We start from the raw sequence: 14,747 nt of genomic DNA, 5'->3' as shown, positions 1-14,747 counted from the left end.
AGCCATGGGAATCAGCAGAGATGGCAAAAGTACTCAAGTAGAAGTAAAGATTAATGTGTTAAAAAAATACTCTGGTAAAAGTAGAAGTACTGATTTAACTTTTTTACTCAAGTAAAAATAAAAGTAGAGGCTATGAAATTTACTTAAAGTATAAAAAGTAGCGTTGTGAACATCAAAGTTACCTGGACCAGACAGATGTTACTAGAGAGCATGCTGAGAAACTACAGTTGATATGAAAAAAATTTAAAAAAAAAAAAAAAAAAAAAAAGACTCTTCATATGTCATTGGCTATGTTTTGAATGGATGTCTGCCAACAGGCCTAAAACATATAGGTTATTTATTGTGACAGAGACTCCAGGTTAATAACATTCTGATCGAGTAGCAAGATATGAATTCAAGTGTGATTTTGTGAGACGTTTGTGTATATTCCCATCCAATTAGATTCAGTTTGGTATTGATGATGCAAAAATAACTAACTAGTGAAATTAATTTAAACTTGGTGAGGACCAGATTACGACAGGACTCAAAGCCGATTCAGGTTTCCAACTTGGACCCAGGTGAGTCTGTTAAAACACAGACGGAAACATCTTCTCTGTTGATGCTTTATTACAATCAAGCATCAGTATAAACATGAGCATGGGTAGCTCTGCTATGGCTGTGTGTGGTAATAAAATAAATAAACATTGTAAAGGCTACCATACACAATGCATAGGAATCATATATGCTAATAAATAACATTAAACCCACTATTAATTACATTATCTGAATGAGCAAGGACGTTCAACAATTGCCATTATATTGAATCAACAGCCAGGTGTAACCTAGGTAACAGGTGAAGAACACAAGCGCTAACTTTTAAATGTGCCAGAACCAATACAACAACAAGCTTAAATAAACTGACAGCATAAGTTATATGACTTACAGTTCTCAAAGACTCTCACGATCTCAACTGATTATCAGCTAGGTATTTTTTTCCTCTCACTTTTTTCTCCTTGTGCCGCGCTCGAACGCTCGCGATGTGCAGCGCGTGTCCGTGCTATTCTCCAACATGCACTCCCAATAACACCTGATAGACGACCTTTAGTACTAAACTAAAGTAACAAGCCAGTTTTGTGAAATGTAAGGAGTAGAAAGTACCGATATTTGTGTTTAAATGTAAGGAGTAAAAGTAAAAAGTCACCCCAAAAAATAAATAGTAAAGTAAAAATACCAGAAAATCCACTTGAGTACAGTAACAAAGTATTTGTACTTCGTTACTTCCCATTTCTGGGAATCAGCCCATCTTTACGGGATTGCAGTTAACTGTTCTCTGCCCTGAACTTCGGAAAAAGTTGATAAGTGGCACAAAAAGTTCTCCAACATTTTCCTTTGCTGAGGTTAAGTGAATGAATTGCCATGAAGAACACAATCCCCGATGTGATTGGCAGTGACCTAGACCAGAGGAATGATTTACCAGAGAAAATGGTCCAAGGAAACTTGAGAAGTCTTGTAGAAGTGATATTAGGGTTTATATATCAGGCTCATACAGCCACATCCACAGACTTTCGAGGTCTCCTCTTCATTCCCCTCCTCCTCCTCTCAGCACAGAAAATACTAATCTTGCTACTACTAATGACTTCTGACGAGTGACAAAGCACCTGAGCGAGCAGCCTGGGATGGATTCCAGCTGCTGTTGGGATGGAAAATTACTATCATTTGTTCAAGAAAATAGCTTTAGATGCAGCCGTTTCTGAAGGGGATATTGGATAAATTGAAATGGTTATAAAAGAGACTAGCATAGCCAGGGCCCTGCACTGCCTGGTTCTGTGTGCAGTTATTATCTCTGGAAACATAGCAGAGTGAGTGAGGAGGCAGTAAGCGTTAAAAGCGCCTAGCCCCGGCAAGCAGGGTCTGCTCAGGGGGGCAGAAGTTTCAGCTCCGCTTGGCTCTGTCCTTTGAAAGGTTAATGCTCTGACCCACTTCAAACCTGTCGGGGCTATCAACTCCATCTGCCAATTAAATGGAGGGCCTGGGGCTTTGTCTGGGGTCCCTTGCCCTTCAAAATGTTTAGTAAGAGAAATGGCATCTGCCCTGTGGAGAGCTGCGCTCACAATCCACTCATGGACTGAGTGCGCTGCCGCGGGGGTGCCAGGGACATAAAGTGGATTTCATTTGCAGATGTAAGGCAGTGATCTCATATAACTGCATTCAAAATGGATGAGTGTGTTATTGCCTCATTGGGAATCTTTGAGAGAAATCATTACAGACCTGCCTTGCTTCCCTCCCCCATTCCCTCCCACCCAATGTTCATTAAAGAATATCAGGAGCATATTAAGCTTTGCAGAAATGCTTACCCTTCGTCAGCTGGCAGGGATCAGTTACCACAGAGCCATTGACTAAACACAGTGCACCATCCTGAGGGATCAGAGTCACGGTCCCAGCACGGCTCTCAAGCACACAATGTTCACTGAGGAGCCCAGGTCCATGAAGCACTAAAATACAATTAAATATGAAAGCATAAAAACAAAATGTGGCTTATTTAACATCCAATGCTTGGAACAGCAACTGGGAATATAGTGCAGTGACCTCGACTCACCAATATCCTGACCGCATGATGCTTCGTCGCTCCCGATCTGGGTTCGGCCCTCCTACAGTGAAGAGTAAAAGGTCAAGATGCAATATGCAAACTGTTATTTAGCAATTAACATAAGCAATGGACCTTGGCTGGTGATGATTTGAGAGTAATGTGTGAATTATATGAAGTTCAAATTATCTATTCACTTTCAAATAATACAGGATGATTCCAGTGCTGAGCTGGTCTTCATCAATGGCTATCAGATGAGGTAACTGGCAGTCCAGGATCACTCCACTCCCCTCCTTCCTCAGAGCCACAGTCTTCTCCTGTAGAGAATATACAGTGTGGGGGGGGGGGGATATATTCAATAGCCTGTAGCTGGAATGGCACAATATAAAATTAGAATGCTGACAGACATTTAATGGCAGCCAGCAGAAACATTCTTTATCACTGCTCTTCCTTGCCTGAAGGCCAAGCAGAATACCGGCGTTCCAACCATGTGTCGCCATGAAGCGGTAGAGTGGCTAACGGCGAGAGAGACAACATAAATCATTTAGATTATTGTGGCGGGAGTCAAACTGTACACGGTGTTCAGCGAGCAAAACAGACGCAGTGGCGCCGCACACACACGATGGGTTGTAGACCATGCATCATTGCCTTTATTGATACATAGCCATCAACACTGCATGCTCCTACAAAAATACTCCCAAGCTTGTAAAGTATGTCAACTTTAGATAACGGCAACAAACTTCAGCAAGTTCTGTGTCATTTACAATGCGTCCGATAGCAGTATTGTATGGAAGGTCAGACTCAAGTGAATTTCTGTGCCTTATAGGCTAAAGGAAGTCAAAATAATTTATATTCAATAAATTGAATATAAATTATAAAGTATTATCAGTTGAGGAATGTAATTAACTGTAGAAATTTTTTCTACACATTACATTCTCCCACAAAACACGGCATGTGTTTACATAAACGCTAGATCTCAGAAGCAAATTGAAGAAAAAAACATTTCAATGTCCATATTTCACAAAGCCTATTGATAAAGACTGCCGCATAGTGACACAACACATTGCAGTTGCATCAACATTCAAAAGTCAGATAGAAATGAATGGCTGCATTAAAAAAAGACAAATCCATTCTGCTTGTCCAGAAACACCTGATAAATATGGATTGAATGGTGTTATAAAAATGTGATTAAAAGAGAAATTGATTTAAAAGCCTTTCTAAAGCACAGGACACCCCTTAAACCTCTGATGAGCTTCATAAACCGCTTCACTGCCTCCAACAATTGTTACTGAGGAAATGTTAAAGCGCAAGTCATACCATGTTACAGCACAAGTCTGTCAAAGGGGCAATATCCATTTAGTTCTGTACAAAAACATTTAGTTTCTCATTTTTAAGGTGTGTGTTAGGCTTTAGAAAAACTTAGACAGACTGCAGACAAAATGAGATTGTGAGCAGTTAATTTGCCAATTATTCAACAAGAAATGAAATCCTTAGCCTTGGTTGACCTGCTGGGTTGAAAAGACTGATTTAAGCCAGAAAGAGAAACTTAACTCTCTGGGCAAAGTGTTGAAGGCTTCTAACCTTTTCCTCTCAGGGCAATGGCTGTGGTTCAATAACCCAGATTCTACCCAAGCATGAGTGGCCCTATCAGAAGTATTCTGTTAAGCTGGTGGACTAATGCCTCACATTGCAATGGATTATCATAAGTACCTCCCCAAGAGGCAGAGCAGAAAATCTCACATATGGGAGGATTCAGAGGCAACACTCTGCATAAACTAGTTCCCCCTCTTTCAACCTCCTCCACACTCTTTTGCCCATATAGATTGGACTGTGAAGTGAGAGACATGTCCACCACCACCTCACTCATTGGCAGTTGGGAGATATCCTTTTTTTTTTAAATGAAGGAGAGGCATCGACCTCAACCCCTGTACTTAATTAAAAGGGATTCTTCACAGACTTCATTAGAGGTGAACAGCAGCCTGGCAGATTAATGCACTGTGTCACTTTCCTCAGACAACAGGAACAGATGAGAATGCCACACACACACACACAAACTTTCAGATTGAGAAAGCTGGTGAACATACTGTAATTAACTGCGGCCTAGACCAGCAGCCAGGCTCAGGCAGCATGGTTAGGCAGAATTTTTTAATGGATTTCTCAGCACTTTACAGTTCAGGTGCTTTTCAAAACACTGCCACACTAGACAAAGCAATGCTTTTCTGACATCTGATAAGCAGGTGCCTTACTGAATCCAGGCATAGAGAAAAAACATCTGCATTTGATTTGCGCAGTTACATTAAAAGGTTAATTTCCTTGAGAGATCATATTTATACCTTAGATTACTGCTCTTTACAAAAGTTCAAAAGACTAACACATGAAGCAAAAAGCTATTACATGGCCAGTTTTCATAATGGCAAGAAGCATTTTGTTTCTAATGATTGCTTGTATTCCACTATGCTAACTAACAGAAAATAATTGGCATCTTCTTAACAGTCATTTCTGTTTCTTAACCGCCCCTTTGTTATTTGTGAATCTCAACCACAGAGAAGAGTTGTTCTGGTTGTAATTTTTAATGTTGTGTAATTAGCTTGATATGCACTCCAGCCATCAGCATGCTGCCATGCATGCGCTCCAATCAGTCAAATTATCGGGCTGTGTCCCATTGCGACTCATGTCAGGAAACTGTTCAAATTTCAGCGTATTTTGTGCTAAATTTTTTATTAAAATTAGTTTCGACAGTTTATTTCAGGGCCCAAATAGGAGATTTTAGTCCTGGGCATGAGTGGTACCAATAACACATGTGCTTCCAAGGTGTTGTTAAAAATGGATAATAATCCAGCCATGTCATCAAGAAAAAGTCCATCTAGTTTGGAGCTGAATTTTACTGGCATGTGAAGAATCAAAAGGTAGGCTGCTGAGATGAATATGTAAAGGTCATGAAATGCAATACTGACTAACTATGATGTATAACTGCTGACAGTATGAGGTAAATTGACATTAAACAGAGCCAGGCTCAGAGCATTCAAGGCTTAGGTTGCTGCTTTGTGCTGATTGCAGCATGTTTGAGAAATACAAAGACCACTAGGATCAAAGAAACATTGCCGTTCATTTTATCTTACTGAAATGAAGTTTCCTCCCACCACTGTGTGGCACGGGACCTGAAAGGCTGACTAGGGAGCAGCACTCCACTTGTGAAGTAGAGCTACTCACAAATCTGTGAGAGTGTGCAAGTGTGTGTGTGTGTGTGTGTGTGTATATATATAGCCCTGAAGTAGAACAACATTTCACTTTACCCTCTTCCTGTCTTTTTTGTTCTCTCAATCTGTTGCCGTCTGTCTGGTAAGAGGCTGCTGTGGACTCCATCTCATATTAATTACACTTTTTCCCACATGCCCTGTAACCAATCTAGGAAGTTGACGATGAATAACTTAGCATTCTAAATCTGCTTTGAATACAGAATTCAAAATTCTGTTTACACCGCTCTTGGTCAACTTGTCTCCTTACGGTGCCAGCAACAACAAAAAAAAAACTCATCTAACTCTCAGCAACTGCATTAACTGAGTTTAGACACAAAATGTAAGATGAAGAGTTTGAGAAGCCTTGCTGCTCTTTATGTAAAAACTGTGCTAGAGAGCATACAACACCATACCCTTAAACATGGAGGTTGGATTAAATCAGCCGTTCCATTTAAATACAAGGCCATTTAAGAAAAAAAACACTTTGAATAATGTGATTACGCCTTCGTTTGTAAACTATGTGTGCTGAATTTTGAAATGGACAACTTCAAACTGGCTGGATGTGCTTCTCTGTACGAAAACAAAGACACCAGCTCCAACATCTGCAGAATGCAAATGCACAGGAAGACAAATGTCAAATCCATAAAGTGATTCCTCAAACACTTAAGAGTTTCGGCAACAACAGGGTGCCGGCCGGTCAACGTTTACAATGGCCTTTTCACCTGGGTGTCGCGTTGCATTATGCAGGTGCTCAACAGGTGCTTCTACATGACTGCTTTAAATACAGCATATATTTCAGCTCTGCCGGTAGAGATGGGCAATGTTGCATCGTAACATGAAGCCATCACTGCTTGACAAAGCAAACAGATTTCCAACACTGCATTTTAATTAATATGCTTGATAGTTAGAAACAAAAAGGGCCATATGTCAATAATCAAGACCTCTTCATTAGGAGCGGTGACAGTTGCTAATGAGTGCCAATGCACTGTCATAAATAAAGAGCTGTGGAGCCCCTAAATGTCACCTTCTAACCACCATACATAGTTTGAATGTTAATTATCCACACATACTACCCACATTCATGTGTAGGGTGTTCAAAATCCTTAAACAATGTCTTCTTTAATATGTAGCTTTACGCTGGTATTCTGGTGCAGGGTCACTAGTGGCTGCTGCGAGTCGGAAATGTACACATCTTTTAAAAAGGCCAAACCAACACAGTTCAAATCTAGCAAGATCAGCTAGTTAGAGAACATACTGCTAAGTATGTATGACGGGAGACAAAATGTGATGGAGAGAAAAGGCACGACTGGCACGCTTCACAGTTCAATGCATAATGCAACAGACAACTTGGCAGAGTACGTTGAGTCCCAAACTGATGACATTTGGTGTTATTTGGGAGGTTGGGCACAAATTCAACAAAAGGAAAAGTGTTCAGTGTAAACTCTGGGTTGGCACACAGTGGCATTGTTTTGTTGCAGCTTGGGGGCTTGTAAAAGGATACTGCCACCCTGTCCCAGCCTCAGAGAAACATATTGGGTTGAAGGAAAAGGCATGTCTGTATCTCATTGTCAGACTCCCTAAACACTGTCTCACACACACACACCAACTTCACACCCATTACAAGAACTCTGCAGTTGGACGCAATTCAAACCTAAATTCATAGAAAATGAAAATTAAATGTAAGGTTGATTCTACTTTAATCAGCCTTTCGACTCCATGAAGTCACTGTTTACTAGACTTGCAGTGCCACCAGCTGGGAGGATGTCTTTACTGCAAGCAGCAACATCTGTAAAATACACTGCTGAGAGTTTGCTGCTTTGAGGATTGTAGTTTAGAAATTAGTACATGAAGCCTTCAGACTTCTATGGCCTATCTTACTTGCATATACCCTTCTGTACAAACTTGGCGTAGTAGCAAATGGCATAATTTTACATTATTCTTCAATAAATAATACATTGGATTTTTGACTTTAAAATTAAATGCAAATATGTTATGACATATTGCTACATTGAAAATGATTATACATAAAACAAGCCAAGCAATAGAAACATAGGCAACAAGGGCACCTTACAAACTAGTAGTGTCTGTCTAGAAACAACAAAGCAAAGAATGTGACTGCTAACAAGGGCTCACATTTTATTCTGACCTCATTTATCCAACTTTGTACTAAAGGAGTAAAAAAAACTTCTAGATGCCAAACGGGGTACTTCTGTAGGTCTTCATAGTACTACCTGATTAAATTAAAGATTTATACCATTAGGAGGGGTTTTCTTTACAAAAAGAGTATATCACGTACTTCTGCACGTTTTCAATTGGCAGAGGATGCCTTACCCTTATCTCATTCTGATGCTCCTCCTCTTCCTTCCCGGAGGAAGATGGCGCCCCATTGGAAACCTGGAGTAGTAGTAAAAAGATAGCCAGACCTACAATGTAACCTTGAATAAAAGACTGTCAAACATATTGTAGTAGCCTTGATGGCCTTTTATGTGAGCTTGAACACATGCAGGACCTGATTGGCTTCTTGTAGTTGCCTTCTGAGCCTGGTAACCTCTGCCTGCAGCTCTCTGATCACGTCCACACTGTCGTCTTCGTTCACTGTGGGAGAGTTCACTATGGTTTTAGCTCGGGTGGCAAAGCGCAACGTGCTCAGAGTCTCCATGTAGTTCACGTCAGCAGGAGAGATGGCTGCCATGGAGGAGGTCACCAGGGCGGAAAGCACAACAGTTGAGCAGTGGAGAGATAACCAAAAAAAAAAAAAAAGTAAAGTGGGTTCATTATTTAAAAAAAATTTACAAAATCTGATTCCAGCTTGTTCCAATTTAAATGTTTTCTAGTTTCTTTACTTCTCTATGAGGGTAAACTGATCATCTTTAAGTTGTGGACAACACAAGACATTTGAGGACATCATAATGGGCTTTGGAAAATATTAATCAACATTTTTCACCATTTTCATATATTTCAAAAACACCAAACAACTATTCAATTAATTGAGAGAAAAAAATTAACAGATTAATAAACAATGGAAATAGTCAATAAGCCAAGAAAAGGTAAGACTAAAAAGGGTTGACGCACACTATCTGGAAACAGTCTGAAATGTCTTGGTGTCAGCAGAGTTTTGATTTACTGTACGTACTTGCTATCATAGTTGTCACAGAGTTTCCACCCAGGCTGTCTTTCAGTAGCCATGTCAGCACTGAGTCTCTGTAAGGAATGTAGATCTGCTTCTTTTTTGTTGACTGTCCTCCAACACTAAGATCAGCTGCGAGGTCACAGAGAGAAAACACTGACTCAGAAACTGGACTGTAGTAAAATGTTTTAGCCAAAAGCTCTGTAGATCCGGCAATATTTATCCTCAAAAATATCTAAATAATGTAATAAAATGTAAGAGAGGTAACCCCTATATTGAATTTCATTTATAAAAGTGTGGATTGATTCCACAGTGAATAAAAATGATTCTTATAGAATTCATCCATTCTGTTATTGAGCTGAATACTAGATAAAGATGTGGTGTCACAGTGTCAGTCATGCTGTAACTGCCATTTACCCAGAGCTGAGATCACACTGCCCAGGGTGCCCAGGGATTTGTTGATGTTGGCACCTTCCTTCAGCCTGGAGCCTGTGGCGTTCGTGGCATCAGCCCTCTCGCTGCCTGCCAGGTCCACCAGGTGGATCTTACTCAGCTTCTCACGTGGCAACTCTGCGTCAAACCAATCAAACCACGCCTGTGGTGGTGGTGGAGGGGGGGGGGGGGGGGGGGGGGGGGGGGGGGGGGGGGGGGGGGGGAGAACAACATTACTGAGCAGTCTGTCTAGTCTAAAGAGGCACAATCACAGAGGAATACTTTCATGACAAAAGTGCTACTTCAGATGGAAAAAATTAACCTTTTGAATATGGAGGGGGGGGGTGAAAATTATTCCACTAAACAGATAAACAAGGCTAATTAGAGCTCGAGGGATGGCCTTTACTAAGACCCAAAGATTTTTCAATTAAACTTTTCAATTGTGTTTGAGACACAGCAGCAAGGATACTCTTAAGCACCGGAGCTCACCTGTGTGAAGCTTATGGTGAAGATGGCGTGGGAACGACTGCTAAGGTCATTCATGCATGTGCTGGCTGTGGTGCGGTTGGCATTGCCGAGAATGATCAAGTCCTCCATTTCACTGTGGTTGTGTACCAAGTGCTTTGACAGATCTACACAGAAATGTGATACATTTTCTTCATTTTACACAAGCTGAGACGGGCGCTGGATGGAGAATAAAAACCTGGCTTACTCTCTACATAGGGTCCATCCCTGGGGTGCTCTCTCACTCTCAAGCCTCCAACTGTGGGTGTAGTTCTCTTCTTTAGAAGGTCCTGCACACGTTCATTATATATCTCTAAATAGCTGGTGCCAAGAGAGAAACACAAATGCTAAGTTTGATCCATGATTGCACACCAGGCCACAGTGGTTTCAGTCTTGACATATGAATGGCACAGCACCAAATGAGAACAAAACAAGTTATTCACCATCTAATATTAAAAGAGATGTGCAGTAGCTTTTTGGCCAAAGGGTGCATGTTGTTCATGCATTGCTCTGCTTGCACTGGCAATAAATAAATAAACATATGCAAAGTAGGTTTTGGCAGAGCACTTCAATCAATACTGCGTGTGAACAAGAAGCAAAAGGGACCGATTTAAAAACAATGCAAGGCAAGAAGCAATTAGGCTTTACGAGAGTGATGGAATGGCAGAGCCCACATCCTGTGGATGTAGCCAGTCAGGAGGTTTTCTGGCACAGCACTGAAAACTCAAACGGGGTCCCAATGTTGGATGGTTTCAAAATGGCTAGAGGCATAGCTGCCATTACAATAACACAGGAAGGATTACACACTGTGTGAGCCCAACTAGCATCATGTCCTTACAAATACAAAATGTATGTTTTACAACGTAGGGATGAATGTGCAGCTACAGTCATAAGTTTCATTCATGGGCAAGGGATGAGACCACGAGCTTAGGACATCTGACCTACTAAATCTGTTGAAATTTCTTATGAACCGTTTATTCAATCCACACAATCACACTTGCTTTCCTGGGTACCCCATGAATTTTGGAGCAGTTTGGACAGCACTGATATTAAAAACACTGAATAAAACTAAACTGCCGAACAACAAAAAGGTTGAGGAAAAATTCCCCACTTCTAAAAACAGAAGCAGAACACAACCTAATCTCGGAGCTTCCTCCACAGTGCTGTGCAGATAACTCAGAGCTGACGGTGCAAAGACAGCAGTTTATCAGACTCCCCCCGGGACCGGTTAATTAAGTCTGCTGCTAACTTATAACACTAATAACATGACGGTTGGCCAAATACCCCTACAAATCAAAACATTTACTGCTAAGTCACTAAGCCAGTTTGGAAATTAACACCTCCGCTGAAGTGTTAAATTCGTTAACGATAATATAAGTCGAGAGAACATTGCTGTCATTAAACGTTGGCTGTGGCAATAAACATGCAATATTGTTGACACTAAAATGGAATTGAACAAAAACTCTAACACACGAAAAATTGAGACTTTCCGCAGAAGCCGGTTCATGCCAGGAATCACGCATATGCTAGTCTATATCCTTTATACTTCCGGGATTACTCCGGAAGTATAAAGTAAATTTGGTGTATTTTGGACTGCTCCTCAGATCTCTGCAGGGTAAACCGAGACAGCTAGCCAAACTAAATCCTCTCTCGCACGATTATTTTGCAGCGGCTCTGTCCGAAGCTTAGCACCCATGACAATGATTGCTTTAAATGCCATTACAGCAGAGCACGTTTCCTCCCAACCCAGAATGCGGTGTGGACAAGCCAGAAACCTCCTTCACGGTGCTTTGGCAAAACGAGACCACATATGCTATCCCAGTATTCCCATCACTTTAACTTGTAATGGCTCAAAAATCTTAAAATCGTGCACCTTCCCCAATGCGTTGAGAATTTGGAGCCCCATTAGGTTGTGACAGACGCGCTGCTATGGTCACAACATATGGGATACGTCCAAGAAACTTTTTTTTTTTTTTATGACTTTTTGGGGCATTTTTAGGAATTTGTTTAACAGGACAGATAGACATGGGGGGGGGGGGGGGGGGGGGGGGGGGGGGGGGGGGGGGGGGATGACACGCGGCAAAGGGCCGCAGGGCGGAGTCAAACCCAGGCACGCCGCGTCGAGGAGATAACCTCTATATATGGACGCCAGCTCTACCAACAGCTATCCATGCCCCAAAGAATATCAAAGCATGTTTAATTATATTCTGTCTACTTTAATCATATTGGGATTTCATTTTATCTGCAAGAAAAGGTAATACTTAAATTCATGGATGATCACTTTTTGAAAATGTGTTTGGAAAGCAGTGTGTAACTCACAACTCTGCTGGGTATTACCAAATTAATACAGAACAAATGTGTTTTTCATCAAAAGCATCCTGCTGTCATTTTCACGCTATTCAACAGAGAGCAAAGATAATCAGATAACTCCCAATTCTACAGTTGAATTAAACCCACACAATGTTCAAATCAGCACACACGATACCAAATGGCTACTGTTTCACTGTAGCTTGATGGGCTTAAAATCTTCAATTTTATCTCCCAACATAATCATTGAGGAGTAGAGCTGGTACATGTAATCATAAAACAGATGATACTAGATACCTTGATGTTGTCTTTTTTCCTGACTTTAAAAAAAAGTTTTAAAAAAAAGACTGTATTACAGTTAGGTAACACAATTTTCAGAAGCTATAGAAGTGTTCCAGCTAAGTGAAATGAACACCTTTACCTACTTTATCATCTCAATTAATATTAAGACCATACCACTGAAAAACAACAACTAATTAACCTGAAAATGTATGCTTTGTCAAATAATTCTGACAGAACTGTTACCCTGTGTCATATCTTTTCGGAGGTCACCATAGAAATAAAAAAAGCTTTTTATTTCATTTCTATGGTGGTCATGATGCCTTTGGTTTCAGTCATTAAATGCAATGCAGTTCTGTACAATATTGACATAATGAAAAACCATGATTGAGCATATTTTTAAAACACTGTTTTCTTGCCATTCACAATTGCATCAATGTTTGAAAGTTTTTTAAGGTTTACTTAGATGATTTTTGGGGGCTTTTCCAACAGAGAGTGGATAGGCATGAAAGGGGGATGACACAGTAAAGGGCAGCAGGACTCGAAACCGCCCCAATGTTTGAAAGTTTAACAATTGCTGTGCAGAAGATGATAAGAAGCAGAACTATATGTATGATGGTCCTTACCTGACCTCTGTACGGAATGACACGTCATCGCTCTGGCCTTTACGAGACATCTCGCAGAACAAGCCTTCACAGATCCGCGGTATTAAACCTTTATCTTCCTTACACATAAAAAAAAAAGAATGTGGCATTCAGAGCTCTTAATGCAAAATGATAGTATTACTTTTAAAAGAAAATTTTAACTTTTCTCCTCTTATGTTCTCTTAATGTGGGTGTCTGTACTATGTATTGACCACAACTCAGCACATCCAAAGGCTGCTTAACAACATACATAACAGCTAATCTGATTTTGAGTTGCTGAAGCATAAAAGCAATTCCAATCTGAGCTGCATGCCCTCTCGTTTTAATTACAAAGTAACTCATAGTAAGCATTAGGAGCCATATATAATTATCTGGGATGTTGACAGCAGCTTTGCCGATGAACTTCAAAAGTCTCCTGGTAGACCAGCAGAAAGCACACTAATGGGAGATTTCCATTGCTGTGCAAAGTGAGGAGAGAAAAGCTGTGGGTTGCTGCCCTCATCACATTTTCTTGTTAGTGGAGAGACACATGAAGATAAATGAGTAGACTCTGATGAGGCTGCCATCAGTCTGTTTCTAATGTGGTGAGAAGTCAGTGCTCTGTGTACACTTGGTTAGCACTGCTGGGGTGCTCTGCAGTGTTCGCTCTACAGTGTTGGGAACATTGTGACACCCTGAGGGTGTCCCTGAAGATTAAAAAAAGGTCTAACTTACAGGGAAAGTCTGGGATGCATGTTGGAAACACCCTACAGATATTTGTTGGATAGCTTACTGCCAAGATAAATTTAAAAAAAAAGTGGCACTATAACCTTTGTAAGACCAAGAAAGCTGAGAAGGCCTTACTGTGTGTCCCATCATGGTGTAAGATTTTCCTGAGCCTGTTTGGCCATAAGCGAACACACAGGCATTGAAACCCTCAAATGCAGATTTCAGGACCTCACACCCCAAGTCATGATAAATCTGAAACAGCAAAGAAAGGGTTAGTTAAATTATTAGGTAGTGGTTCTACTCAACAAAACAAAACATGTCTAAAATGTTGAAAGATCAGGTAGTCCACAGAAGAATACAGATACCCTCTCCTGGGATACAAACGTGGGTCTTCCTCTGTCGGTTGAATCGTACGAGAAGTCATAAGAAAAGGTCTTTCTCCTGTCCTTCAGCTCATCCCCTCGAATATGGGACGGCTACAATTTAAAATAACAGACCACTCTTAATAAAAACTCCATTAACCGCAGCATAGTGTATTTGTAATTTAGTGATTAAATACCTTGTCAATATATGTAGACTTCCCCTTCATTTGAATTATCACCTTCGATGATAACTGCTTTTCTCTGTTGAAAAGTGCACGTGAGTACCACACATGTTCCTTCAGAAAGAAAATAAAAGCATTCATGTTACCTACCTTTTGTTCAACGGACGGACTCGGACCGCTACTCGCAATGAAGCCATTTTTTAATCAAAAGCAGCCCGACCACTTACAAAAGAGCAGTCCTCTCAGCCTATTTCTGCTTCTTTGAAAGAGAAGTCGTCCGTTAAGGTGTCCGCGTGCACACGCTGCGTATTGCACACCTAATTATCGCACCTGTGGCCTGTGCGTGCTCACGTTCTCGATGCACTACACAAACTAGCCACTGAGATGTGTTGCAACTTTTTCT

The 14,747-nt window shown here is 40.8% G+C and overlaps 1 protein-coding gene across 1 annotated transcript in view; it reads right to left on the bottom strand.

Annotated features, from left to right (window-relative positions):
* kif16bb (kinesin family member 16Bb) overlaps positions 1 to 14,696 on the bottom strand; it is a 25,638-nt gene extending 10,942 nt beyond the window's left edge. The window contains exons 1-14 of the mRNA XM_034898486.1: positions 14,495 to 14,696; positions 14,360 to 14,423; positions 14,166 to 14,276; positions 13,936 to 14,052; positions 13,075 to 13,172; positions 10,071 to 10,183; positions 9,848 to 9,990; positions 9,344 to 9,521; positions 8,933 to 9,058; positions 8,285 to 8,484; positions 8,131 to 8,193; positions 2,761 to 2,880; positions 2,576 to 2,627; positions 2,334 to 2,471 (exon numbers count right to left, since the gene is read on the bottom strand). Of these exons, the coding sequence (XP_034754377.1) occupies positions 2,334 to 2,471; positions 2,576 to 2,627; positions 2,761 to 2,880; positions 8,131 to 8,193; positions 8,285 to 8,484; positions 8,933 to 9,058; positions 9,344 to 9,521; positions 9,848 to 9,990; positions 10,071 to 10,183; positions 13,075 to 13,172; positions 13,936 to 14,052; positions 14,166 to 14,276; positions 14,360 to 14,423; positions 14,495 to 14,541 (1,570 nt within the window). The 5' untranslated portion in view covers positions 14,542 to 14,696. The remainder of the gene's footprint in view (positions 1 to 2,333; positions 2,472 to 2,575; positions 2,628 to 2,760; positions 2,881 to 8,130; positions 8,194 to 8,284; positions 8,485 to 8,932; positions 9,059 to 9,343; positions 9,522 to 9,847; positions 9,991 to 10,070; positions 10,184 to 13,074; positions 13,173 to 13,935; positions 14,053 to 14,165; positions 14,277 to 14,359; positions 14,424 to 14,494) is intronic.
* Between the last annotated feature and the right edge of the window lie 51 nt (positions 14,697 to 14,747).

This window comes from Etheostoma cragini, chromosome 17, assembly GCF_013103735.1.
Source record: "Etheostoma cragini isolate CJK2018 chromosome 17, CSU_Ecrag_1.0, whole genome shotgun sequence".
Lineage (NCBI taxonomy): Eukaryota > Metazoa > Chordata > Actinopteri > Perciformes > Percidae > Etheostoma > Etheostoma cragini.
This window is presented reverse-complemented; position numbering and strand designations above follow the sequence as displayed.